This window comes from Aspergillus foveolatus (assembly GCF_047715535.1).
Source record: "Aspergillus foveolatus strain CBS 279.81 unplaced genomic scaffold BDW70scaffold_88, whole genome shotgun sequence".
In the NCBI taxonomy this organism is placed as follows: domain Eukaryota; kingdom Fungi; phylum Ascomycota; class Eurotiomycetes; order Eurotiales; family Aspergillaceae; genus Aspergillus; species Aspergillus foveolatus.
Genome location: NW_027396152.1, coordinates 1 through 27,550, shown reverse-complemented (window position 1 = coordinate 27,550; position 27,550 = coordinate 1). Strand labels below are relative to the sequence as shown.

Genomic DNA, 27,550 nt, shown 5'->3' with positions numbered 1-27,550 from the left:
GTACACACTTCTCCTTTCCCTGCTCCTCTTGCTCTTCCACGCAATGGTGCCAGCATTTCCTCTCGCATTCTCTTCTTTTTAGCTCTTATTGTCCTCTCCGCTGCTTCGTCCTTATGCTGCCGTTCCGTGTCGACTCTACATAACCACCACCCACTATGTCTGACCCCGAGCTCTCTGCCGTGATTTTATCGTCCTCTCCTCCGTCTACTCAGAACTCCGACTCGTCTACGGCCTCCTCCAGCTACGCCTTTCTGGTACATTCCCAGAAGACGTTGACCCAGAACCTCCCACCGCGTGTGGACAACAAATTGCTCGCACGGCAGAAACGGCGTCGGACTAGGTATGCCTTGCTTTTACTGCTCACGATCAACCTAGCGTTCGATCAGTTGCCGTTCTGACCTGATAAACGCGTCTATAGCCCAGAAGACTACGCGATTCTCGAGGCAGAGTATCAACGAAACCCCAAACCGGACAAGATATCACGGGCCAACATAGTCAGCCGCGTTTCGCTGGGTGAGAAAGAAGTCCAGGTATAACACCCTTGGCTTAGTTGGATATATCCCGCGCTAACGCAGCCCTCCATAGATCTGGTTTCAGAACCGTCGCCAGAATGACCGCCGAAAGTCAAAGCCCCTCCAGCCTCACGAACTTTTGCCCTCCTCCCAGTCCGACGACTCGAAAACGAAATGCGACGACAGTATACTTGTAGAGGGCTCCAGCAGGCTGGAGCAGGACCATGATCACGATCAGGCTCACGGTTCGCGGCCGTCGATGCCCGAGGGCGATTCGTTTGCATCAGACGCAGTGGACAAGGATGAGCGGGGCCGGGTGGAGGAGAACTCACAAACGAGCGTTGCCACGTCCGAATACCCAAATTCGAGTCAACAAGCGGCAAACAGCAGTCTGGTTGAGTTGGACGCGGTGCAGAGTCCTATCGACTCGTCGAGCAACGCGCTTCACCCAAACTCTACCAAGAGAAAGCGATCTGGATCAGACCTTGAAGAAACAATCAAAGAGTCGGGCACCCCAAGCATACTAGACAGCCTAAAGTCACCACCATCCCTGAGGCTATCGCTTTCTTTTGACGGAGAAGCCATGGTTCGGAAGCAAGGCGAATTGACACCATCACCGCCTAAGGGACGAAACTCGCTTCGAATTTCAATGTCGGCAGACGGACAGGCCGTCATCCGTGCCAACGGCGAACCATCCCCGTCCAAAAACCGTATCTCCATGTTCTCCACTCGCACCCCTAGACTCGCCGGTCTTCGCAGAAGCAATAGCGCTGTTGTATTGGGCACACCGCGTAGCCTAGAAAGAGAGAAGTCCTTCGGCAGGTCGCGCGATCCCAGGAACTGGGAGTCTATCTTCGATACAGACGCGCGAAGTGCACTTGCCACGCCTTTCAGCTCACAAAGCACGCCAAAGTCGGCCCTACTCTCTGGTGGCAAGCGTTCTCTGACTCGAAGCCTGTCCGCCAGGCACCCCTCTCTCCTCACACCAAACTCCGACATTCAGGGTACCCCCATCACGCAAGCAATGCGACAGAAGAGGCAGAAGCTTTCTCGCACCGTCTCTTCCCTCGGTCGGTTGGAATCCAGCCGCAAAGCCTTGGGCGAGAAACTGCCTTCCACGCTCAAGATTTCTAAATCCACCAAGGACGATCTCGAACTTGAAGCCGGCGACTCGGACAAGGAGAACTGGATCCCTGGAACCCGAGTATCCCAATCGCGTCGACGGACGGTTTCCAGTCATACCCACCGGCCCGTCCTCAAGGACTCAAACGGACGAGACGGCCGACCACAAGACGTTTCTACATCAGGACGCTCGCGATGGTCACAGCCCTCGCATCGAAAATCAGTCGGGCCTTCAAAATCACTGTCAATGTCTGGACTGGAAGGTGACGTTTCAGCATTCATGGGCGGCAATGCAACGAGCCAGGAAGAGGACCTGGATTGCATCCAAGGCCTGCTATCTCTAAGCCAAGGCGCCTGGAGATGAGACAAAGCCGAATCAATTATCACAATACCCCAGTGTCGACTAGATGGTTCTCACTTTTCTTTTGTCGATTTCCTTTGTCATTTATTTCCTTTTTCGCTTAATTCCCTCTGAGTTCATTTTGAAGCTGCAAGCCAGCAAGCGGTGACGTCCTGTATGAATGAACCCCTCTTTTCTCATGATTGTGCTATTTCTCGTACTGCATACAATCGAGTCGTTGGATACAATTTCTCTCAGAACTCCGGCAACAGGACCCTGTTATGGATAATGAAACCTGTGCAAATACACTGAAAAGCAGATATCGCCGGATAAGATAGCATCGTGAGCGATTTAGTGAATGAAGTGGTATTGAAGTTGATTGCTCAGCCCCTCGTTTGATCCCTTGATAGACGAATAGGTCGGGTTTTGCTTAGTAAGATGCATGCTGGCAACCGCATCGTTGACCGGTTTTTTCTTCGCAAGTACCTGTGCCAGGACGGCGTGTAGCTGTATTGGATTTATCATTTCCTACACCACTTTCAGGCGTTTGAACCGCCTGGGCCTTGGCCTTTGCGAGTTCTGCCGGTGGCATACGGATTGTGTTTTGCCCCCTACTCTGAGATTGTTATGCTTCGTGGAGTACAAGATATCGTCATCGACAGTGGTTACCAGAGACGCGTTCACCCTAGCAAAAAGATCTTGTCGCTGAGAATCCCCAAGACGCAAGGCCTTGAAGGATGAATCCAACAGGAAGAGCTAGACGGAGAGCCCTCGGCTGGACAGGCCCTCGAGCCCCATGCGCAAGAAATGAGCAAGTTGGCATAGGGAGCATGGAAGGAAAGGGAATGAGCTGGGTGACAGAGCTAGGTTCAAAGCACGCGATAAACTCTGACGTGGCTATGGTCGACACTCGATCGGGGAGATTATTCCCTTGGCGAGCAGGCAGCGGAATGCGAAGGAGGACATGGAGAGGTTAGACAGGGTGCCATGCCCGATTTCTAAGAGGAAGGACTGTTTGGGACTCAGATGAGCGTGTCTTGCCTGTGCAGAAAAATGACAGATTGATACTAGGCGGGTAGAGTCTAGTAATGAGGTGGAGGAGCAAAATTAGCCGTAAGGCGCTCTCTGTTGCCAGTAGTCTAGTCATGGAAAGCTTCTTTAGTCTAAATGAGTGACCTTCCTTTTCTCCGCTTCCTATTGCTGAGTGTGTGTGCGTTGGTAAGAACCCAAGTGCTCCGTCTTCGTCTATATCTTCTAAATGACCTGCCTGAGCTTCTCGTGCTCGTTAGGTATAATGCTTATAGTTATCCTAACAAGGGCTAGAGCCACCAGGCGGCGTTGAACCTAGGTGGCTGTTTCAGATATGAGGATGCCATGATATTCATGACTGGCCTAGTTGTGGATATACCCATTGCTGGGACCCTTGCCACGTCGGTGCTGGCTTGTATTGACTGAAGGCTACTAGGCTTCTCTCCGTACGATTGATGTAGATAATGAGCAGCCTTTGAGTCAACATTACAGCCCGGGTTTTCTTCACTATGGCACAAGTCATAGACCGTCTGTATAGTTGCAGAATTACGGCTCCACTGTGGATTTATCATTTCTTTCCATCTGAGCTGACCAATCCTACGTTACTGGAAAGAAGCATTATGTAGAAATGGTTCTACTATCGGTGTTTCTTAGAGAGTTATTCTGGGGTCGGCATAATTCGTCCCCAGTGAGTCAAAAAAGGCACTGGATCAGTCCAGTTGCTCTGAGGTGTCTTCATTTTCGATAGACCCTCCCACAAGGAACGCATGGCCAACAACCAGTTTCCCATATCATGAAGGCTGGCTTCTCGAAATACCATAGCACAGTTTGGGCGTATCGGAAGTGAGACACGTGTTGAATGTCTTAAGAAAGGGCAGTTTTTAAGGGTTTTAGTATTGTGTGGACACTTGAGTCTTCTGAACGGAGGTGAAGAAAACCAAAAGACATAAGCCCTTCTTTTCCTCATCTTATTTCTTCTATTTTGTCTAGGTGGTGTCTTGATAAATAATCTAACTCCACTCTCTATCAGATGACATCAGGGTTGAATCACTCGCCATCAAGTCCCGCGTCTAAAAAAATTATATATTACCAGGAGTAGTAAAGGACATGAAATCACACTCAACTTTCTTCTATTTAAAATAAGGATATCCCATAGCTATTAAAGATGTTCAGCACAAACAACTCCACCGACCTGTCGTCCAACCCGCCCAAATCCCAAGTGAATCCCTACGCTTATGAGCCTCCAGCCCCCAGTCTCAATTCAAGTACCAAAGCAGACAGAAGTGCGACCGAATCCAAAAGGGAACAAAGTCGACGAGTTCATAGTGCAAAGCCCGGCGACGAGTCAGATTCATTTGACTCAACAGAATCAAACTCCTACCCGGACTCTGCGTATGATTCGCAAGACGCTGGTGTTGGTGTTGGGATAGGGACCGGCACGGAAACCTTCCATTCCAAACTTGACGACAATTCTGACAATCGGCTGTGAGATCGTCCATAGTAGAGAGGATTGAGCTTCGAAAAGAGGGAGACGATGAGGGATCTGAATGCCGATAGTAGCGCATAATGTGAGGTTAGGTGCTGCATTCATAGTTTCCTGTTCATGAGCGGATCGTCTAATGACAGTATCAAGGTATTTGCATATTTGTAGTTCGATTGGCTAAATACCACAAGATATTATAGATGCCATGGCTCTTTCCCTCTTCCAGACCAGCGTGGTTTGCCACCCAGACCCATCACCGCGAGCACTAGGAGATTATGGGTAGTTAGTAGCTACCAATTGTACAAGGAGCTAGCGCTATACATTGATAAAATCTATTTACCAGTTAGGCCGGCACATACAAGGTATCATAGCCTTTCATCTTCCCGTCCTACTATGAGTCATGTTATACGAAAGACTCATTTACAGTGTGAACAAGTTCAGATCCTGGTTGTATAATACCCGGAAACCCATCCGCCCAGTTATAAAAAAAACAAACGATTGGAATCGTGTAACTATGCAAGGCTTGCATTAAGTCCATGTAGAACGTGAGTCGAAAAAGGACACAATACCTGTCAGAATTAGGGCTGTATAATGCTCGTGAGTTTCATTGTAAAGAATATAATAACAAGACTTAGGGTTAACTATTCTTTACAGCAAGGGCAGCAGGGCTCAGCGGCTTGTATGTGAAATATAAGTAAATAAACCTCAGCGCTGACAATAATCGACAGCAGTCAACCTCCAGGTTTCTTGCTTTTAGGCCATCTAGGATCAATCAGAATAACTATCTCCGTTGTACTCGCACTCTCAGCAGGTTGATGACAAGTCTATCGGCGGGTTCACCGGCAAGGTCATATTCGTAGGACAAGATTTTGAAGGCTAGATATAAGAGAAGGCCAAGAACACGACTTCGGCGCTTAGCATCGCGACCACGTTCATGTGCCACCGCCCTGAAGAAGGCTACAGTCTTCATCTTGCGCGAACTTCTTGCGCAGGCTCGTTTGCTATTCGGCAATGCCAGTACTGACGACGTAGTGGAGGCATTTTCCAGTGCGTTTTTTGCGTTGTCTCGCGCGGTGCAGATGTCTGCTCTGTGGACCTCTACCTCTTTGGCAACAGAGGCTGGCAGCCGCGGTCATCAGAGGATATGGCCAAGGTGTGTCATAGTGGATACAATCACCCCAGCTCACCGGGAAATGATTACCTCGGACAATTTCGAGCAAACCCGCCAGGGGGATATCCTCAACCCACTGCAGGAAGTTAGCCATAGCAGCTCTTTCGCATACGCCATTGCCGCCTTGCTTCAGGTCCTGCCATGCACCGCTCGCTTGGCAGCCCTGCGTACTCTGGAAGACCACAGACACGGAGTATGGATATATCTCTGCCGGCTTCCGGCATGCATATCAGAGCAAATGTCCTAGCCTGGCGCACGAGGTCATGGGATCCTGCTGCGTTTGGCCCCCTGGTTTCTGAACGCACAAGACCGTCATGATGGATCCGACGAACAAAGGAAGACATCTCGTCGCATGTACTGCGGCCTAGTCTGCTGGTGTGCGGTCCAAGCGGTGGTAGACGGAGTAGATGAGCTCTGCTGATCCTGAGACTAAGAGGTTACGGTCAAGTCCGAGGAAAACACTGACTCTCTGGTTTGGAATGCGACACTGGATACGAGGTGCGGCTACTACGTGGAGAGCTTGGAGCTTCAAACGCGCAGTCGAGAGTACATGTGGCTGCCTGTTGAATATAATGGTCTTCTTGAGTGCTGCGCTTCTTCATCAATTCAGGTCGCCGTACCCAAATACTCTACCACATAGTCTGCCACATCTCTCAGGCGTGGATGTGAGCAACAGTGGCCTCGACGGCCTGTGATTTGTCTCTTTGGCGTCCTGGATACCCCAGAATTGAACCTGGATCTCCAAGCAACAGTAGCTCTCGTCCGTTCAGGTCCAGAGTATTAGCGCCGCAACTGGTGCGCACTCTGGGTCCAGAACCCACTTCTCAGCCCGCGCTGTCTCTGGCCGGTCCAGTATGACCTCCACGTCTCGACCTTTGCCATCGAAAATCGCCTCGGACCGCACCCAGTGGAGTGCCAACACGCCCAACAAATATATTAGGTATTAGGCTCTTTAGGCTCTGTTGCATAGACACGAAGCAATAGCCGAGATGTTGCCTGCAAGGCACGGATCTTGCTGGGTTGCTCGTGCTAGGGCTGCCCCTTGTGGCCCCTTGCTTGCTGCCAGAAAAACATGGTCGCCCCAGGATTAATCGCACGTACTCTGTCCCTAAGGAACAAAGTCACCCGTTGACACCATCTAGTCCTCAAATTACTATTCTCAATCATGAGGTGTCTTCGATGTCTCTGATTCGATCGCCGTCATAATCTGACCACAGCGATAGGCATGCGCTGTCCCCTTCAGATGGAGACTCATTGACTGAGTTGCTGGGCTAAAGCGAGAAATGCCAGGTTGCAGTGACCCAAAATAGCCCTGACTGACTGGCCCCGAAGCATTGGGATGTCGATCGCAACTGTCGTTGGGGACTCAGAGCGCAGCTTCTGTAAGGGAATTGTGCCATGGGGGCCAGAGTATCTTCAAGACGACACGATGACTGGGTACCGAGGTACCTTGTGCAGAAGCGACATTCACTCATTCTCATACTCAATCTCATAGACGAATCTGCAGGGCGATCGGTGTCCCTCGCTTCGACAGTGGTTCCTATACGAGCCGCGGCGTCGCTCCCTACCCCGATCGTCAAGCCCTAGCCGCAGCCTCTCGTATCCCAAAACGGATCCGGCCCCATATCTCGCGGGTGTTTGCTATTTGGAGGTCTGATCTGCACCTTCGAAAAGACGGTATTGTGGGGATATTGCTATCTTTGAATCTCGTGCCTGAGTATGGATCCCCATGACGCAGCAACCTCGCCTGTATGGTCTCCTGGAATACGAATAGTGTCGCCGATCGTCATCGTGTATGCCTCAACGCCGATGAGCTGTGCCCGGGGCGAGCAAAAGCGCAAGCATGGAATGGCTTCAACACTCGTGCGTTTTTCACGATGCGACTTGAGAGTGCCACCTTGATGCCGAGACTCCATGCCTCGAAAGCATAAATACCCCGTCGATGCCCGCTGTTCTGTCTCAATCCCATCAACAGCTCAATCAAATAAATCAACAGTCTTCTAATCCATTCATACCTCTAAGAACCGTCTTTCAGACCAACTTCTCAATCAAAATGCAATTCTCCGCCATCGTCCTCAGTGCCGTCGCTCTCTTCGGCTCCATGACCTTTGCCGCTCCCGCTCCTGCTCCCGACGCTGAGCTCATGGCCCGCTCTTCGTGCCAGCTTGGTGGCATCTTTGGTGCCGGTGATGCTGCCTGCAGCGCTTCTGTATGTTCACATACGTTCCTACAAATGGCAGTCTCGAAGAAACCGTTTGCTAACCAATACACAGTGCATCAGGGCTGGAACCTACCACGGCGGTTACTGCAACGACGAGCAGTAAGAATTTCTTCTCATCCTCCTAACTGTCTAGTGCATACTGATAGGGACTTCCTAGGGTCTGCATCTGCACCCACTAGATTGATGCATGTCTGAGTGCAAAAAACGCGGCCATGAATAGGGTTCGCAACTGAGTGCGGTGGAATCATGGTGGCAGAGGGTCAGAAGTGGTGTTTTTAGTTTCTATTTTGCTCATTCGCTTGCAAAAATTCTTTACTATGTTTCTCTGATCATGTCCATCACATGGCGAATGATGTTCGCCGGTAGTTCTCGTAGGTCGCTGCTCTGGTTTTGCTCCTCTAGATCGACCCGCCTTGTTGGCAGGCAAGGAATGTACCAGTAACCTTAAAGGCTGGTTATCAGTAATTCATTTTATAGCTAGATAACTGCCTGAGCCAAAATGCTCTTTAAAGCTTAATTATGGTCCTTCAGCAACAGCTATTCGAGCCGTAGGACCTGTGCAAAGGGGTTGGAGAACCATCCTCAAGGCAAGGGATTATGGTGGTGAATGCAGGCATAATATCTAGTTAAGCTGGCCGTATCATTGCAGTGACGGTGCGTATAAGACAGGAAGTGCAGAAGATCGGCTGGTAGTCTGGTTTTGCTGTCAAATATATATTCATAGCCTGGATCAGGATGGCATTCCCGGGAGGCAAGTATAATTATGAATCTTACAAAACTCTTGTTTCCTTCTTTGCAAGGGATTTTCCGCTATAGTTCTAGATAGTCTCCCCGGAAACATCAGTCCCTATTTGAGCTCGGTGTGTCTACTCTGCCGTAGCTTCGCGCTCTCGCCGAGGGTCGCCCATCTAGGGTTCGGCAAGAGTGCATGTGAGATCTGAGCCGTACTAGTTTAGTTGAGCTGTGAAATACCTTTTATTGAAAATGCTACGCAGTGGCTCATGGCGAAGAGCTGGGTATAATAAGAGAGAATAATAGGTTATTCATACCAAATACATGCTTGCGGGGATTATCTTGTTAGAATGTAGATGTGAGGAGATTTAAGTGCTGTCTGACTGGCTAGCCTTGGCTCATTCCTCCTTCTTGAATCTCTTCAATTCAAGACGAGGGGCTCTCGAATCGAGAAAAGACCTCCTCCTGCGCCCTCTGATACTCCTTCATGATAGTTTCGCGCCTTGACTCCGATCGCGGCATAATCCGACATGGAAAATCATTCGCGCAGACCAAAAACCCTTCACTATATCCGGTCCTAGGATCCAAGTCCGGCTCGATCGGTTTCCCACTCTCGTCCACTCCGGGCTCGATCGAAAACGCCCAGATGAGTTTCGAAATGGCCAGAAACAGGTTCCGCTCGGCGACATGAATGCCCGGGCAGATGCGGCGTCCGGTGCCGTAACCATAGTGATCGCGCGCAGTGTAATCAGGAGCATTGGCCAGTTCAGGCGCAAGGGCTGTCTGACCTTTGTAGTGGTCTGGGTCGAAGACTGAGGGATTGTCGAACCGGGCTTCGTTGTGGTGCATGCCCCAGCCGTTGACGATGATCGTGCTGCCTTTGGGTATAAAATGACCGTCAACCCAGTCATCTGTTCTCAATCTTAGAATCACGATCGACAAAGGAAAGAGTGTGTGGGAAGTGAGACCAACCTTCAGCAGCTGCATGCGGGAACGCTAACGGGACAGCAGGTCTCCATCTCATGGCCTCCTTGACTGTAGCCGCAATATAGGGCAGCCAGCCGTAGTCTGACCAGACGGGCGTTCTGTCTTCACCTATTACACTATCGATCTCGGCCTGCGCCTTCTTCAGAACCTGAGGCCACTTTGTCATGGCATGAATGAACGCCAATATGATCGAACTTGACGTGTCAGAACCACCCTCCATAAGGACACCGCCGAGGAAATAGAGCTGATGGCGCGTGAGGCCCAGCTTCTCGTTCTGGTCCAGCACCGTATCCATAAACGAGCCCGTGCTGCCGATCTTTTTTCGCCGCGATCCCACAAGGTCCAGGTACTGCCCGTAAAGCTGGCACATTTCGTTCCGGACCTCCTTTGCGCGCGAGAGCCAGTTGCCAAAGAGCTTCTGCGGAATGTAGTGGAGAATGGAGTAAATGTCCACTGGGGGCGTGTTGCCCGGTTCCATTACCTTGGACCAATTCTCCTGGAATAGGACGGACGCGCGGTCAGTCTGCGCCCCTTGAATGCAATAGAGAATAGAGAAAAGATACGAACCATCATCTCATACAACTGCGTCATATGAGCCGTGTGGACCGAAGGCGTTCGGACCCCGTACACTTTTCGCCGGTCAGTCTACCTAGCTCTAGCTCCCACTCGATCCAGCTGGACCAACGCGAGACCTACCTAGACTCATGATAATGCTGTTACTGTACCTCTTCGGATGCAGCATATGCAGGTCCGGCCTTACACAAAAGTCTCTCAGCATCTGGACCGCCTCTGCATTTTGAACGTGTATATGGCTCCTCTCCACTGCCGCCTCCATAAAGTGCTGGTGAACCAGCTTCCGCATCGTGCGCCAGAGCGGGCCGTACTGCATCACAAGGAGATGCGAGCCGCCTGTAATGGTATGCGCAACGAACGACTCAGGCCGGTTGCTGTATTTGGAGCTCTTGCGGTCAATGACCTCCTTGACGAGACGGGGGTCGGTGATGACGATCGCTGTTCCGGTGCCCAGTTTGAGCGAGTACAGGCCGCCGTACTGGGAGGCCCATTCTGTGAATCTGAGGTTGTAAGCCGGTATCGAGAGGAAGATGACACAAAAAGAGATCAAGTTCAGCAAAATGGATCAGACAGGCGTACTTAAGATAAGATCCCTTTACCGGAATTTGGTGAAGGTTTCCCAAGATTGGTAGGGTAGGAGGCCCTAGTATGATGGAGATTCAGTCAGGAACACGACAATTAAACCTGAAAGTATTATCAGGAGCAAAGGGGATAGACGTACCAGAAGGGAGGCCCTTCTCTCTCCGGCCTTTGGTAAGAATCACATACAGAAAGCCTACAAAGGCAGCAGCGAGCAGCAAAGGTAGTGAGTTCATATTCTGCTAATATGAGTTTGCAGATGAAGTGGAATCAACAGAGAAGCTGAACACCCTTTGGGAAAGTGAATATAAGTATCCACACACAGTCTGGGGCAGCCAGCTCTCCCCATACTCCATACCCCAGCCGGGGTGTCCTGGAGCAACTTCGGGGCAACTCTCTTCGCGGCATGGCTGATCTGCAATCTATTCCTCCGAACCTAGGTGTAATAGTATGCTCAGCTTTTCCTCGGTCAAACTTTCTAGTCAGTTCTACAAAGTGGTCTAGCTGTCTTTGGACGACGTATTTGTCGTAGCAAAGAGAGGGTTATCTTGTTCGTGGAGATCCAATGTACCTACTCGGTGTGTTTGAAGTCCTGGGATAAACATTACATGAGGTGAAGAACTTAAACATGGCCAGTAATGTGTTCCTATTGGGCTATAGTTACTAAAGATACTTCTTTATCCCACACTGTCCTTTCCCCAAGATTGAGTGAGGTTTAATCAAGGTGTTTCATGCTAGAAAACCTTCTGGCAGGTCAGGCCCTAGAAACACAGATCAGCACGAACCAGTTTCTCGTAAGGACATCAAGAATAAAAAGGACTCACCCCAAACATGCAAATTATCTGGCGAAGCAAGAGAGCGATGAGTAGGGTACGTCTCCTCCACCAAATCTCCATCCACATAATGCTCCAGAATAAACCGAGACGGATCAAACCTGGCACAAGAACGGGTCAGTTTGTCAACTCATACCTCTAAACACCTAAAAATATTCCCTTATTACGACAAGTAGAAGGGGGTGTACTAACCAGTAATCAAATATCTGACTTCCCATGATATGCCTCCCCACACCCCAGCAATTCGTGTATCCCTTCTCTCTCAACCAATGATGGCCCAGCAACTGGGTATCAAAATCATGCGTTTCAAATGACGAATGATGAACATGCCACTTGGGCCCTTCGAAAATGAAGAAGCAGTGGTGGTCTACGAGCTCGCGGCCACGGTCCAGGTGCAGGAATGCGGTCACGTCTTTGCCGGCTTCATCATGGATGAGCTGTTTATTTCACATAAATTTTGTCAGTTTGCACATATGCATGTATTTCTCACACCCCGTGAGTGATATAAAACACAGTTCAGATGCGCCACTTACATCGCTAGCCTTGAAGTTGAACCGAGTAGTATAGAACTCGTAGGCGCGCGCAAAATTCGTCACGCACATGCCAAAGTGCCCGAGTTTGTGGACGGGAGCTGGGCCTGATTGCAGTTTAGTATATATACAATAGGCGATGCCGCGATGATAGGGAGTACATACCCGGTTTGAACCTCTGAGTGCTATTTCCTGGCCGGTGCTTCTCCGTAGGCTTCGACCAGTCAGCCCTGCCTCAGTCGACAAGGCGCAGTGATGAAAAATGCGAAACAAGAGAGGTATATTACCGAGGACACGTACAAAATTATACCGCAACACCGGCAAGCCGTTTCCCCCCTGACTCTCCCCCTCCTCTTCTCGTCCTCGCTGACCCCAGACCAGATGGAACGGAAACCCATCAACCGGGTCGTGGAATGTGAGAGAGAGTCCGCCTCCAGGAACACCTTCTGCTTCCAGATCGACAATCCCCTCTGACCCCGGCAGCGTCTGGGCCGCATAGTCAAGGTCTTCTCGTGATTGGACCACAAACGCGGCGCCGCCAAAGGCGTCCTCGGGCCCTTCGCGCGCGCAGTACACAAAGGGCTGCTGGGTGGTAGTGCCGCGGTAGTAGATTGTTCTCTGGCCGGTGCTCGGCGAGACGGTCTGGGTCAGCTCCTGGAAGCCGAAATCTATGAGGAACCGGGAGGCTGTTGTGAGGTCTGCAATGGTGTAGCAGACATGGGCGAGGCGGACGAGACGGATCGGCTTCGTTGCTGGCGTCATTTTGTTGTGTAGACTGATCTGGTCTGTCTTATTATTTGGTCTTGTCAAGGGTTACTTAGCTAGCTGCCCGTGCCAGCAACGAAATACGTTGGCCTTTTAAAGCTATTCAATATCAAGGGAATGGGGACCTTATCCATTGTCTTACGCTCATTCGTTCCCCCAGGCTGTTCAGGTGTGCCTACATCTCGGACGATCAGCCGGAGGGTCTTCGGTCGGATTAATGCAGATCGTCCAAGTGGGCCCAATCATGGGATTGCGGAGGAGAAAAGAGAAACCGGGCTGGATGAGAGAGCCTCGGGTTAAGACGATTTGCGGATAAAGACGTGCGTTGTTCTCCAGCCTCTGGTGCAGTGTTTTTATTAACTGAATCTCTAAACACTCAAAGACCTACGCATGCAGCCCACGATGGCCCCCTCATTTCTAACAAATTCGGATGCATCTGAAGCCATCACAGATGCCAATACCATGTCTGGTGCCAGTGTCGATGACATTGTTGATACGGAATTCCTGATTGTCGGTGCAGGTCCAGCAGGAGCTTCTTTGGCCTGTTTTCTCACTTCATACGGTAGACAGACCCTTTTCCCTCCCCCCTTTTTTCTTTCTATTTTACACTTATTTTACAATGTTTAAAAATCAGGCACTAACCCTAGAGTAGGACTGAAAGGAATCATGGTCAGTGCAGCGCCTGGCACGGCCGACACGCCTCGAGCACACATCACTAACATGGCTGCTCTCGGTATGTTGCGCTTCTCAGCGCTCTGCTCTGCCTGCTCTGCTCGTTCTGATATTCTTGCGAATGCTAATATACTAAGTTTAGAGTGTCTCCGCGATCTTGGCCTTGACCGTGAGATCCTAAAGGTCGCTTGCGATGGAGAACAACATATGGTCCACACACGGTGGTGTCACAGTATGGCGGGCGAAGAGTACGCGCGGATCTACTCATGGGGAAACGATCCGAGAAGAAAGGTAAGTGTTGAATCTGATTTCGTAAGTGCATTCACAAAGAGAGAAGGAAAGAGTAACATAAACCAGGGAGACTACGAACGAGCCAGTCCATGCTCGCCCGTTGATCTGCCCCAGACGCTGCTGGAGCCGATCCTCGTCCGCCATGCAACATGGCATGGATTCACCACTAGATTCGACACAACGCTGCTGTCATTTGCGCGCGACGAGAAACAGCGCATCACAGCAACCGTTCGCGACAACCTCTCGCGCAGAGAGTACCAGATTCGGACAAAATACCTGTTTGGTGCCGACGGGGCGCGAAGTCAGATCGTTAAGCAACTGGAACTGCCGCTGGCCGTCAAACCAGGCCAAGGGCTTGCGATCAACGTGCTAGTGAAAGCGGATCTTTCCCAACTGGTTGCACACCGAAAGGGAAATCTGCACTGGGTCATGCAGCCGGACCGCGACCATCCCAGATTCGGCTGGATGGCCATCATCCGTATGGTCAAGCCGTGGGACGAGTGGATGTTCATCCTCTTCCCAACTCGAGATTATGATCCTGCGAGCGCGAGCCCATCCAAGGAGGAATATCTGCAGCGAGTCAGGGAGCTGATCGGGGACGAGACGCCGGCCGAGATTCTGAATATCTCCAAGTGGTATATCAACGAGATCGTGGCGGAGAAATACTCAGACGGCAATAACGTCTTTTGCCTGGGCGACGCAGTGCATCGACATCCGCCGCTGAACGGTCTCGGATCCAACACCTGCATTCAGGATGCCTTCAATCTCGCCTGGAAGGTTGCATATGTCCACCGTGGCGCTGCAGGAACCCCATTGCTCTCGACATACTCCGCCGAGCGGCAACCCGTCGGCCACGGGATCGTGACGCGCGCCAACCAGGCATTCAGAGACCATCTTCAGATCTGGGCCGCGCTCGGGATGCTCGGCGCATCGCTCGAGGAGCGACAGCGCGCCCTCGAAGAGCTGACAGAACCCACTATCGCTGGGCGCGAGCGGCGTCAGACCCTCCAGAAGGCTGTTGCGCACACTGCGCACGAGTTTCACGGCTTAGGCGTCGAGATGAACCAGCGATACGAGGGTCCAGGAATCTACGACGCAGATGAGTCCGATCCATTTGTGCTCCATGGCCGCGCGGCCGAGGATCCCGTTATGTACTATGAGCCGAATACCTATCCCGGCTGCCGATTGCCGCATGTGTGGCTGAACCGGGCCATTCCAGGGCAGCCAGTGTCCACGATCGATCTGGCAGGACACGGCGCTTTCACACTCTTCACCGGTATTGGAGGTGGGCCGTGGAAACAGGCAGCGGAGAGGGTAGGTGGCAGGCTTGGAATCACCATACATGCGTATTCGATAGGGTTCCGGCAAGACTGGGAGGATGTGTACTTTGAATGGGAGCGCCTTCGCGGGGTGGAAGAGAGCGGTGCGTTGCTGGTTCGTCCAGATCGATATGTGGCCTGGAGAGCAGACGGTGTGCTGAAGGATGCTGCCGCCTGCGAGGAGAAGTTGTCAGCAGTGCTGAAAGCGATCCTGTGTGTTGATTGACTGGTAGAACTCACATCGGAATGTTTCTTATAGATTCTTACTAGATTACCACCAGCATACTCCCCGTAAATCAGGGCAATCCCTGCATATCCAGACGCGTAGTAGCCCACTCAGCGTGAGGACCCATTTCCCATAATCGGGTAAAATCTACAGACGGCGTGTTGGTCCCAAAGAGGAACATCGGATCGACAAGTGTAGCCGACGAGAGGAACTGGCTAGGCAAGGGCTGGCAATTCATCGACTGTAGCGCCATGGAATCGAGCATCGATCCCTCGTTCACCATATCGCTGCTGGGCCCCGTCTCGGACTGCCAACCTGACGTGGGCGCGATGATATGACTTTGGACCGGGCTGGGAAACGCCGGCGCTGGGTCTGTACTGTCTTGCCGGCGAGCACGAGCAGACGTTGTGCTTTCCGCTTGCTTACACGCCTCCAGCTGCTCCTCGAGTGTCTCTAGACTCTGCTGGACGGCTGGATGCATGTCCCAGAACCGGACACATTTCTTGTACGTCAGGTGAAGGACCTCATACCGCGACTTCACGACCGACTTAAGCGTTCCGGGGCGACAGAGCTGGCTACGCATCAGTTGCACAGCAGACGCCAGCCAGATTGTGCTCGACAGGAAGGGCATGGTGTACTGAATGTGGTCGGCACTGCTGCGCTGGATGATGGACAGAATTTTGTCCGCCGCGTCGAAATATTCCCTGACGGCTGCATGCTCACCTTCCCTCATGCTGTCGCTACTAACATGATTATGATGATCATCACGACTCGGGAGCGAGACTCGGACCCGGCCCTTGAAGACATCGTAACGGTAGACCATCAGCCTGGCGAGATGGGTCATCATGTGAGTATTATAGACGGCGCTGTTCAGCCGTCTCGCGTCGCGCGCGTCGAATGTTAGATCTTGGTTTTTGTATTTAAGATGATCGGGTAGCGCCAGCTGAAAGCACCGGATCGCATTGGCGATGATTTCCAGCTGGTGGTGGGCTTCGTCGACTTGGTCCGACTGCGATCGACTGGGGATCCCTCTAGGGCTTGAGATCCGCTGCGCCTCTTTCATCAACGAGTTGATGACGATGAACCAGCCCTTGGGCGACTGGTTTCCGCAGCTCTCGAGCATCTTCCACCGGCGTATCGGATCCGGTTCGAAGAAGCAGCTCTCTTGCGGCTCGCACTGGAACCAGTGCTCGTCGTCCACAGGCAGCAGGATCTCAATTTGCGACCAGTCCATTGCAGTGGGCGTGCGTCGGATGGTGGTGGCAAAGACATCCATTTCCCAGATCGCCCACCAGGCACGACGTTGCTCCTCGTCACTACACCAGTTGGCGATATCCACGGCAGCGGCAGCGTGCCTGGGCCCCTGAACATCCACTAAATGCAGGTTCATCTCATACGCCAGCCGAACGCACGAGCCGAGAGTGCGCCACGCCCGGCCAAGTACCCCCTGGGTTAACTGGCAGTGGGCTGCGAGGACATATGCCTGGAGCAAGCACAGGGGTGGTGTCTCATCGCCGCACTCACCCAGAGCCTCGTCGATCTGTTGCAGAGCTACATTCAGAAACCAGGCGGCTCGCCTATTGACGTCCGTCTCTTCTGGACGAAAGCGCACAGCGAAGGCGAACATGGCGGCCAGCAGGGCCGCCATCTGAGAAGAAGACGTGATTCGCGCCAGCTTCTCCGGGAAGCTGGGCTGGTGAAACAGACTTATGGTCATCATCTTGTCGAAGTAAATCGCTGTTCTGGGAGAAGTGTCAATCAAGTGCCTGTTCTTTCGTCTTCTTTCGTCTTCTTTCGTCATTCCAGTCTTCCTTTGGTAGTGCACTCACAGTTGCTCGGCCTCTTCTGGCGCGACACCCAAAACCGCATGCGCTCGCTGCATGGCCAGCTGCGTCGTGTGAAGACTGCTTGGAGAGTGTCCTGCTGGTCCGGTGGCATCTTTATTTGGAGGAGATGATACGTGGGATGGATGGAGAATAAACGACAGATCCAGCGCTTTGGCCTCGGCCGTAGTCGATCCATTCTGTACGCTCGCTCCTACTAGCATTGTGCTGGCGCCCTGGCCGTCTGGAACGCAGCTTTCACTGTGAATGTCCGATGCATACTCTCCTTCATCCAGCCATGCGACAGCAGTACTGGCTGGCCGCTCATGGCCACTGTCTAACGTAGCACGCGCCCGTTTTCTCGTGCGCAGAGAGCCGATTTTGGGTCCGGGCTTCAAGGGGCCAGCAGGATATGTGCACGTATTCTCTGTCTGCTTACAGACAAGGCAGTGAGGATAGGTACGGTCGCTGGGTTTGTCAGTCTTTGTCCAGAAGGAACCTATCACTATGGTCTGTAGTCTGCCATAAACGTACCATTTGACTTTCCGCTTGCGACACGCATGACACGAGATATCTGAACGTTGATCGCCTGAAGAAAAGGGCATTTTACAGCTGGATATTAAGAAGAGGAATAGGATAATCTATCAAGGGCGATTTCGTGGAAAGCCGGGGAAGGGGAAGAGGAGACGGAGTGTGAGCTTACGTCCACAAACCCCCGTCGTCAGGGACCAAAGTTAGAGCACCCCACACAACCTTTTTCTGTCTGCGGGGTAAAGAATGTGGATCTTGCTGGTTAAACTAGTAGTCCACTAGAAGAGGAGTGGTGGAGAATGAGCCGTAGTACGTGGGAATTCGTCCGAAATCGCCCCGAAATCTTATAAATGCACCGACAGGCCAATCATTGCTTTGGTGATCATTTCAACATCCAGAGCATATTCCGTACTCTACCAAGCTATGCAGATTATTCATAGTAAACCCGGTTACAAAGCGTGCCAATCCCCTGGATTTGAACCCGCATATCGTCGCCATCTCTCAGCACGACCTTGGGATCACGCATCGCCCCAATTCCTGGCCCTGTCCCCGTCATGATCACCGTCCCGCGCTCTAGGGTAGTGCCCTGCGACAGAAACGCGATTATCTTAGGGATGTCGAATATCATCTCTCTATTCTAATCAGCACAGGCTCTTCTCATTGAAGAAGGGACACGCAACAAAAAAAAAAGAAAAAAGAAAAAGAAACAAAAAATTAAAAAAAATAAACTATAGAAAGAAATAAAATAAATTAACAAGAACGGGACCGTACCTCGTATTGGAGTCCTGCACCACTGCACCATTGTGAATGGCCTTGATATCGAGCTGGTGCGGGTCGAGTTCAGAGGGAGCCACCAAGACGGGCCCCAGCGGACACGAGCCATCGAGCCCTAACAATCGCAAATCAGCCTCAAAGGGGACAAGACGAGCCGGGAGTGCCAATCTGGTTTCTGCTTACCTTTGGAAAAGCTCCATTGGCTATTCTTAAACTGCTGCGTACGAGCGCTCACATCGTTGCTGCATGTGTAGCCCAGGACGTAATCCATGGCATCGCACTCGGGAATATCGCGGCCCGTCCTGGACAGGATCACGGACAGCTCGGCCTCATAGTCGCTCGAGCCATCCTGGGCAATCTTGGGCACGTTGATCATGGCTGGATGTGGACCGTTCAGCGCAGTTCGTGGTTTAATGAATAGGACTGGCACGTCGGGAATGGGCATATTGGCTTCTTTTGCGTGGTCTCGGTAGTTGAGGCCCATGCATCGGATGAGAGGGACGTCTTCCATATTGATCGGGGCCAGGAGCTAAGAATTGTCATTATTAAATTCAATAAGAATGAAGTGATGAGCCCTAAGAGACGGGAGCCACCAACTCGCGCAACATGCAAGATCTTTTCAGTCACGATTCCATCAAAGGTAGATCCTGTGACCTGTCGCACAGCGACTCTCTCCCCATTCACCACCGAGAGGCCAATGTCTGGGCATTGGGCCGTATCTACTTCACCAAGATGCGTTTGTCCATCCTCTTCAGCAATGAAGCGGATCAATCGGGTCCAGGTCGATCTCGGGGCCATTTTGTGTTTTGTAATTTGTTTTTTGAGGAGTCAAGTAAAATGTCCTCTTTTATGATAATATCTTTTGCTGCAGAAGATTCGGGTGCTGCCTTATATGATTACCATCGGCAGTTGTTGATTTCTGGCAGCGAGTCGGACTATCTTCGGTGCAATTCCTGGACTCATTCCCGGAGCGATTCCAGCCCACAGCCCACAGCCTACAGTCCACCCCAGGCCGCGCCTCGCGTGTTTACAAAATCTCATCAAGTACCGAGGACGGGCCAGTTGCCGGCGATCTTCCCGCTTATTGTGGGAACTTGATATCGCGGAAGTAGGGTCCCGGGAAACTTGCGTTTCAAATGTAACGAATAGAGGTTTGCCATTGACCTGAAGGTTCGTGGAGCATCATATCTCTGTTATCCTCTATATATCGGTGACCGCTGTTAAGGATGACGGTATGAGGAGGGGAAGAGATATTGGCCGGGTGGGAGGGAATAGGTAAGAAGCGATATGATCACGGCGGTCTATTCTAGTTCATTACCTTGATCAATGCCATGCTGAGAAGCAAATGCTCTCTGGATCAGCCTAGCGAGACAGCGAGCTTAACTCTGAAACGACGTCGTCTCACCTAACACTAATAGTTTGTGATAAAGAGACCTTCTACCAATGGGGAGTTGGTTAGGATTCTCCCAGCTGTCCCTCGATACCGCGCCAGAAATTCTTCATATCTTGCCCTTTTAAGACAGTCTATGTGCCCAGAAAGGACAAGCTCCGTATAAAGTAGATAAATCTTTTTCTTATACTCTAAAAATATTATTCTTTTCGTGTCTTTTTGCACTTTCGCTTCCCTTTTTTTTTTTTTTTCCTCAATGCGGTGACGTATTATTCAAACGCGGGCTTAATTAAAGATCCCAATAAGCCGCAATACCTACATCTGTCCTCGTTCAAAACTCCTAGCGTCCCCAACGATGATATGGACTCTATTGCTTTGAGTAATCTTCCAAGACATGCGTGGAACGGTGGAGCAGATGCATTAAGCCTCTTACGGGCATAGAGTACCAGCTCTGTGGTTCTCAGATATTACTTGTCTACCTACACTCTGTGATTCAATATCATCGACGCAGCTAGTTAACCTGGGAGCAAACTCAAGGCCCAAGCAGGATGGAGATCGACAGGCGGGACTTGAAGTTCGTACTCTACAGTCAAAACGGGTTAGTGATTGCGCGCGTTACTCGTCGGAGAGAACACAAGGGCAACATTCATCTGAATTGTGCATTGATCTGAATTATGTCTATGTTCCTTGGCCTTCGAGCGACTCCACATATTCGAAATATTAAGCCGGCATTTGCGGGGGTGATATTCTTACTTACGCCATGAAAGGGTTTTCATCTCGCAGAAAATATAAGGAGTTCCTGAGCGTTTCAACTCTTCTTACTGATTTTGTCAATTGTGTCGCCCTACCGTCGTCATCTAACATCAGACGCGCTGTTGTACCGGCTGTGGCTACAAGCATACCTAGCAAGACCAGCCAAAACGAAAAAATAAAGATCCTAAGAAAAGATCCTTGTACAAGGCACTTGCGAGCTTATTACTTGGCTATTAACTATCCTTGTCCAAACCCCCACTTTTACCTCGCTTCACGTATACCCCTTTTGTAACGACGGACACCTGACCCGTCAGCATGCGTCAACTTCCGAGCCAGATATACTGTTGTGGATACGCTCAAAGGGGAAAGGGCAGAAGGAAATTGTATCGACTACACGAACGTAGCCTACTAAGGATCGGATGCCATATGACCATTGATTGTCTATCTCGTTGACGATAGGTCCTCTATTTATCGTTCTCGATTACATTGAAGGTCAGGCCTTCGGGAGTTGGAGATATTGGTCAGGCCACTATATGGCGTGGCCTGATCATCCCGCGCGCCGGTGCTCGGGATAAGTGTCACGTAATATTTCCATATCATATACAACTGGCTCACCGGGCATCAACAACGTGATGAGGGCAACACCCCGCCGATGCCTAACCGGCCGTGGCCCGATCGCGCGTTACCGCGTATATAGAGTTACGAGATTGTTAGGGACTGGGCTCCCAAGCAATTCCTTCTGTTCTGTCCTGACCTACCTTCCTCTTTGTAACTCCATCGTAGATATACCCTCTCCACCGAACCGACCACGCATTTCGCCAGTTGCTGCCCCCGGCGCTCCGACAGCTGCTCGCATAGCATTGTTCCGAGTGCCTTAGAGCTATATATTTTCTATTCCTTTCTCTCCTCCTCTGTTTCTCCCCAAGAGATCCTTGTACGTATAGCCCACATAGCTCAGATTAGGTTAATTATCCTGGAACATGGAGAACTAGTATATAAAAATAACCCTAATAGTAGAGAGTTAATCGATATACCCAAGCAGTAATTCAGACCATGCCCATAGATCTAGCACTAAAGTCCCTATAGTATTTAAGGATCTGTAAAGACTCAACAAAACCAAAGAAGCCATTCTCTGCTTAAGAACCTCTTTGGTTTGTCTTGAACTGCGCGTCCGTGGCATTGTTGAGCATTAGCCACTTATTATATTATAGGCAGGACTTCACATTTTCTTATTTTACATAGTCATAGGGTGTGATAAACAGGGCTTTCTCTTTGCTCAGCTGTGCTTTAAGCTACACGCCGGATTAACAGTATGGTGGTGACTGCACGCAAATGCCTACTGTTGTTGTTTTTGCCGCAAGTAGTGACCGCAGTAATAATAAATTCATGGTGAAGGTGTGGGCTTTGGTTGGCTGTATAGGCTGACCTAGGTACTTAATTTTGTATGGAAATTTGCATATAAATCGAAGTAGAGGGTACTTAGGAATGCTGAGGCCCATTGTAGTGGCGCCAGTCTAACCCGAATAGGTTTAAAGGATGTCCCCGCCCGATCGGCCGTTGTTTCACTATTAAGAGCCTCCGACCGGAAGTATCACGAATAAAAGATTAGCATTTCAAGAAAATAAATTTCTTATTCTAGAAATGTTGATGAGCTTACTAGGGAATTTACTTGACGCATTCAGCATCTTGTTTACGAGTGCGACCAGACAAGGCTGATCGTTTCAATTGTATAATGCATACACAATACAGACAACTGTATATCCGATAACTATCAATTCCCATGACGCTGCCGTTCTTCTAACCAGCCGAGATTTTGTATATGCGAGCCCCAAAACCCAAGCTCCGTGCGCCGTGCTAAGTTTCAACTAAACGTCATGCTTAAAATCGAAGAAAATCCCAGTATCCGCCCATATCCCCGAACGCCCGATGTATATCAAGAGGCATCATAAATTTACGGTCTCACGGTCTATCGTAAATTACATAGCACGTTGAGCAACCGTAGTAGACGTGTGCTGCGTCGGGCGAATGACACAAATTGTTCGCAAACCTATTCAAGAAAAGTTGTTGGCCTATGCGCAAGCTTGGAGATGGTGCCAGGTATTGAAGACTTACGCATTACATATTGATATTCAGTAAGCTCAAGGTCGTGTTGAGGCTCTGCAAGTTGAGAAAGCGTGGGAATACGAGCGTGTGAAGGTGGCCTTCGGGTTGTATCACCCCGCAGCGGGACTATCTCGAGCTCCGCCGTTGGGTCTGAAGATTCTCTTACTTGCACGCAGCGAAAACTTAGGTAAATAGAAAGACAGAATAAAAGAGAGTTTAGAGGATAAGCAACCTGGGTAAAGTTTCCGATATGCTCTTTGATTGCGGCCCTTGAGGCATAGCAGCAGAGTCCTGACACCGATGCATGACGTAGGGATCCCCATGAGAAGTGCGGTGAGGGTGATTATGCCTGACGGAGACCAGACGATAATTAGATAAAGGGAGTCGTTGGTTTATTTGTCGAAAAAGACGGAGGTACGGCTTGAATATAAAATCTTGATTCAATGTCAGGCACAAATCTGTTTTCTCTGGTTTGTCCTTGTTCTTTCATATCCAGAAACAGTATAACAGGCTTGCGGGGTCTTGGATGCCTCTTATGGTAGAGAATATGGTCTTTCCATTTGTCCACTATTATCGATATACAACAGTGCAGAGTGGGAGGCGCAGCTTGTGCCACTGGAGCGGGCCCGCTTTCCCTTATACAGCCTTATCTATGCTTGATTACGCGGCTATTTCAGTCTGGTAAGCTGGTTCCTTCTGTCGTCGCTACGATTTAGTGTGAAACAGTAAGTGGAGAAGGAAAAGTATGGGGTAAGCGGGTTTTCCCGGTCCCAGCACGCACTCAAAACACCCGGGCGTGTCTCGAGCGCGATGCACGTACCCGCTTTGGTGTTGAATTCGCGGTTGTAAGTTTTGAAACAATCAGGAATATTTAGATTGCGGAAGGTGCCGGTGGATATTCCTGCCAGTATATCTTCTGGACGATAACCCACGTGCTCCTGAATGGACTCGGCTTCGTATCTGTTCCTGACGAGAGATTCATTTCTCCCAAGGTCATTTGGTATCACGACAATACCATACTCTAAAGTGCTTATTGACGAAAAGAGGGCCGTATTATACCTGGAATTTCCGGTTAGTAACTCTGGTCGAAGTAATGTTGATGGCACCACTAACAGCATATGAATGGGCAATGAACTGACACAAAGTAGGCCCCAGAGAACCTTGCTTTTGATATCCGTGACCCAGGGATTCCGAAGGCTCAGGGTTCCGATGTCTAACCAATTCCCTTTTGATGAGCCTTGTCAATATCAGCTCGCGAGGGTGCGCTCAGGCATTGCATGACATAGTTGCTAGCGGCCAACAGGATAACGTTGATAACCAGGTGCATTCCGGTAGTCCAGTTACTGGTGATTGAACAATCGTCTTGATAGAGCTCTGCATATTCGAATGGAGTGTTGATTTCCTTCTTCGAGTACGCGATACCGGCCGCGATTATTGTGAGGATCACATTCAAGATACCGATTGATGCCGTTACCAAAGCACATAGCATGGCACCTTTAATCCATTCTTGCCCTGCTTGTATATCTTGTTTGACGAGTGGCAAGGGAATATTCTCAATCCTGTACTTGGCTTGAACTTTGTTGAACCACTCTTTTCCTTTGGAGAACATAACTCGAATATGGGAGAGGTGCATTTTCTTAAAAACTCGCTGGGGGGAAAATGGTGTATCCGAAGAAGAAGACTTTCCTGAGCAGTCACCCCGGGCTATATTTGTTGCCCAGGTTTCATCGTCGCCAAATTCGAAGGAAAAGGAGCGGCGTGTGTCTTCTTCATGATCTGTCATGGTATGAAATGCTCGCAGATCGCGCGGTTTTGAATGCAAAAAACTGAAGGCAAATCACGTCAGCAATTCTGGCGGATACGAAACGACTTCGTAGACTTGAAGAGCATGATCTAGGCAGAAGCCGTCAGTTAGCTTAAATATTTGATAATGGCCCTCTCTGTGCCACTAAGTGCAGGCTGACAAGTTGCACACTCACGGATTTTTTGAGATCGGCAAAGCACGAGATGATCTGCATGTCTAGTAACAGCACTACCATGCACATCCTGGTGTGCTATCTTGGTAGGCTATACCCTGTGCCATGGGGTGATAATCTGCGCCAGGCTATGCATTTGATGATATTCCACTATCATCAGTGATAGACCTCAATTTGCGTATCAATTGTGGCTGTGAACAGGCAAGAAGAAACAAAATAAAGAAACAAAATAGAGAGGGGAGTTCACTACGAGTAATATTTCGAAAGCGACTAATTGCACCATAGTCTCACTGAACTCAGGACCCAGGACACAGCCAATTCCAGTCGTACAGGTCTCTCGAGCCTCCCTGAGCCCCTACAGTCTAGACCCACCATCAGGCAAACCCCTGTTCACAGTGCCCCTGAGATTCGAGAACAAACAGAAGCACTCATGTGTGACTAAAGCCATTGTTCTCCAGGCCGGCCAAACCCTCAACGCGATATATGCAAGGGCATTTGCCCGATACTGTCCAACGCGGTCTCGCTTTGACAAGTGGCTCTTCTTGACGGGTGGTGGTGATCTGCGGCTGTGCTAGATAGCCGAAAAAGACCGAGGGTAATTGTACTTGGCGAGGCTATGAGAAACGGCTTGTTTGAAGTCTTATGAGATTTATTTACATAGGGCAACATTTAATCGGTTCCCTGCAGTTTAGTCTGGGTAGTGTACTCGTGTATAAAATCCATGTTTAGATAAGTTGTTACACGCCCTGTTTTCTAGTCCATAGTTATTTAGGACAGAATAAATTCTATTTAAAAATGCCTCCTACCAAGACTACTAGCCTTAATTATTTCAGACTAGCTAGGTTAGTTGCCCTATACAGAAAAGCAAGTATATATTTTAAGGCATTACCATCTGCGTAGGGTACTCAAGCTGTCACAGGCTATGGCCTGGATCTTGGTTGTCGGCCATGCCCTCAACCTGGTTCTAAATAAGGTCTCCGCAACATCAGTGTACAGCCTCGGAATTGCGGCCTCGTAGGAAAAGAGATCCGTCCTCGTAACATCGGGAAAGAGATCCGTCGGCATGCAAGTCCGGGAAGACGGAAGTCTTGACGTATGATTGGGAAGGGTTGATAAAAGGGAGGAGGAAGATATCTGCGTTTCTATCTTTTGTTTCTTTCTCTAAGCTTGTGATATTCGTGCATACAGGACAGCTAGTTGAAAACTGTTATGAATATGGCTTAGCGCTTGGAGTTGGAGTAAGTGCTTGGAGTTGGAGTAACTGATACTCCAATATTGAGGGACAATATAAGATGACACGTGTATCTCCCATCTTTCTGTTCTGTAACTAAGTCCATGAGCTCGCTCTCTCAGCAACAACCACTTAGTTCTCTCTATTCTGTGCCAACTTCCTCTGACCAACCGTGGATTTCACTACAAAAACAATACTACCTACGCCCGTTACACTAGCTACCAGAAGCGATGACCATTGAGATCGATCAATAGGAGTCTTAGTTTTGTATATAGAAAATTGCCTGAAAATTCTAGAGACCCTAGCTACACGACGGCCAGGAAGCCTCTATATATCTATCAGCACCGCCAGTTTGTAAGTATGCCCCGAGCAATGCTAAAATGTACGTCTGCTGGAAAACGCAAGGAAATAATGGTCCGATATATATATACCATCGCTTCTTCCAAGTTCCTACAATTAAACACAGTTCACACTGGTGCATAAGCCCAACAACTTCCGGGACCAAAACTTGGTTTCGATGGAAATCGCGAGACAGTGGCAGCCTTGCGGCGGGTCACGTTCTGACGATCAAGGTTTTTATAGAACAGGCCCGTGTTGGCCGCGAGTCTGTTTGGCTGAGAATGCAATTGATCGCTCCCAGCGCTGAACGACTAGCGCTCTCAGCGCGGCTCTCGCTAAAACGGCAAGCCAATCAGAAAATTCAAACAACCATTCTGGCGCGGAATCCTAAGCATGGAGAAGAGAATTATGTACATGAAGAGATCGATTGTGAGATGTCCTTGCGAAATAAAGCTTAACTTGATTTAATAGGCGGTCAAAGATGGCAGAAGTCAGTTCATCGCACGACGCTCATTCCGGGCATCGTGCCCAGGATGAGCTCTGTAATCTATGCTAACTCATGATCACGGCGCGTAGGGCCGTGACACTCGTCATGTCTGATTGGCTATAGTGGATCCCGCGCATCAGTGCCTGAGCGCTTCAGCCTCTCCCACTTCCAGAGGCCCCTAGAGTTTCTTCCCAGACCAATTATGCGTCTACCCTCAAGCAGCAGCAACTCAGCCAGCGATCAGCCACATCCAATTACCCTGCTGTGTCCACTGTTACAACGCTAAACTTCAATCAACACGCATCATGAACCAAGAAGATAGTAAACGACTCTTTTAACCGATACCACCGAATAGAAAGCCCTGTGGACAAATTAAACGATATAAGCTGGGTTGTACCCTTGGTCGCAAGAGTGGTGCAACTGTTTTTATTCCTCCTTTTGTAGCGGGCCCTGCCCGGAAGTAGTGCTCGAGGCCGTCGACGGCCACTCGCTTCACGTGACCTTACCGTCACATGACTCGTTAGTAAGCTGGCGCATATCTAGATGTTTCTACCTGGCGATCTTGTTTCTTTTCTTTTCTTCTTTCTTCAGCGTGTTCTTCTGCGATAATCCTACCTGTAGGATAGTTAATGGCATTAGCCCGTGACATTAGAACACGCTCAACAACCACTAATACAACAGACATCGGACAACGGACATCGGACAACGGACATTGAACAACGGACATTGGACAACGGACATTGGGCAGTGGACATTGG

The 27,550-nt window shown here is 50.0% G+C and overlaps 9 protein-coding genes across 9 annotated transcripts; 5 read left to right on the top strand and 4 right to left on the bottom strand.

Annotated features, from left to right (window-relative positions):
- Window positions 1-155: 155 nt before the first annotated feature.
- BDW70DRAFT_164012 (homeobox domain-containing protein) lies at window positions 156-1,998 on the top strand (the record flags this gene model as incomplete). Its single annotated transcript, XM_073741405.1, has 3 exons — window positions 156-340; window positions 419-530; window positions 586-1,998. The coding sequence occupies 3 exons, from the start codon at window positions 156-158 to the stop codon at window positions 1,996-1,998; spliced, it is 1,710 nt and encodes a 569-aa protein (XP_073591736.1).
- Window positions 1,999-4,163: 2,165 nt separating this feature from the next.
- On the top strand, window positions 4,164-4,621 carry BDW70DRAFT_144148 (uncharacterized protein). The gene has a single exon (XM_073738211.1). The coding sequence runs from the start codon at window positions 4,169-4,171 to the stop codon at window positions 4,490-4,492; it is 324 nt and encodes a 107-aa protein (XP_073591735.1). The 5' UTR covers window positions 4,164-4,168; the 3' UTR covers window positions 4,493-4,621.
- Window positions 4,622-7,655: 3,034 nt separating this feature from the next.
- BDW70DRAFT_144147 (uncharacterized protein) lies at window positions 7,656-8,187 on the top strand. The gene is made up of 3 exons (XM_073738210.1): window positions 7,656-7,866; window positions 7,931-7,977; window positions 8,036-8,187. Exons 1-3 carry the CDS (start codon window positions 7,711-7,713, stop codon window positions 8,055-8,057), a joined length of 225 nt encoding a protein of 74 aa, XP_073591734.1. The 5' UTR covers window positions 7,656-7,710; the 3' UTR covers window positions 8,058-8,187.
- An 849-nt stretch (window positions 8,188-9,036) lies between these two features.
- On the bottom strand, window positions 9,037-12,874 carry BDW70DRAFT_171819 (cytochrome P450; the record flags this gene model as incomplete). Its single annotated transcript, XM_073743328.1, has 11 exons — window positions 9,037-9,521; window positions 9,583-10,093; window positions 10,165-10,226; window positions 10,294-10,670; window positions 10,750-10,813; window positions 10,892-10,945; window positions 11,574-11,683; window positions 11,775-12,019; window positions 12,116-12,219; window positions 12,278-12,326; window positions 12,413-12,874. 11 exons carry the CDS (start codon window positions 12,872-12,874, stop codon window positions 9,037-9,039), a joined length of 2,523 nt encoding a protein of 840 aa, XP_073591733.1.
- Window positions 12,875-13,279: 405 nt separating this feature from the next.
- Window positions 13,280-15,385, top strand: BDW70DRAFT_164008 (FAD binding domain-containing protein; the record flags this gene model as incomplete). The annotated part of the gene is made up of 4 exons (XM_073741404.1): window positions 13,280-13,439; window positions 13,530-13,610; window positions 13,692-13,840; window positions 13,907-15,385. The coding sequence occupies 4 exons, from the start codon at window positions 13,280-13,282 to the stop codon at window positions 15,383-15,385; spliced, it is 1,869 nt and encodes a 622-aa protein (XP_073591732.1).
- A 70-nt stretch (window positions 15,386-15,455) lies between these two features.
- On the bottom strand, window positions 15,456-17,813 carry BDW70DRAFT_164007 (Zn(II)2Cys6 transcription factor; the record flags this gene model as incomplete). The annotated part of the gene is made up of 3 exons (XM_073741403.1): window positions 15,456-17,127; window positions 17,215-17,676; window positions 17,743-17,813. The coding sequence occupies 3 exons, from the start codon at window positions 17,811-17,813 to the stop codon at window positions 15,456-15,458; spliced, it is 2,205 nt and encodes a 734-aa protein (XP_073591731.1).
- Window positions 17,814-18,169: 356 nt separating this feature from the next.
- BDW70DRAFT_164006 (fumarylacetoacetate hydrolase family protein) lies at window positions 18,170-19,311 on the bottom strand (the record flags this gene model as incomplete). Its single annotated transcript, XM_073741402.1, has 4 exons — window positions 18,170-18,371; window positions 18,511-18,628; window positions 18,697-19,042; window positions 19,111-19,311. The coding sequence occupies 4 exons, from the start codon at window positions 19,309-19,311 to the stop codon at window positions 18,170-18,172; spliced, it is 867 nt and encodes a 288-aa protein (XP_073591730.1).
- Window positions 19,312-20,531: 1,220 nt separating this feature from the next.
- Window positions 20,532-21,081, top strand: BDW70DRAFT_144142 (uncharacterized protein). Its single transcript, XM_073738209.1, has one exon. The coding sequence runs from the start codon at window positions 20,664-20,666 to the stop codon at window positions 20,946-20,948; it is 285 nt and encodes a 94-aa protein (XP_073591729.1). The 5' UTR covers window positions 20,532-20,663; the 3' UTR covers window positions 20,949-21,081.
- A 2,891-nt stretch (window positions 21,082-23,972) lies between these two features.
- On the bottom strand, window positions 23,973-24,542 carry BDW70DRAFT_164005 (uncharacterized protein; the record flags this gene model as incomplete). The annotated part of the gene is made up of 1 exon (XM_073741401.1): window positions 23,973-24,542. One exon carries the CDS (start codon window positions 24,540-24,542, stop codon window positions 23,973-23,975), a length of 570 nt encoding a protein of 189 aa, XP_073591728.1.
- Between the last annotated feature and the right edge of the window lie 3,008 nt (window positions 24,543-27,550).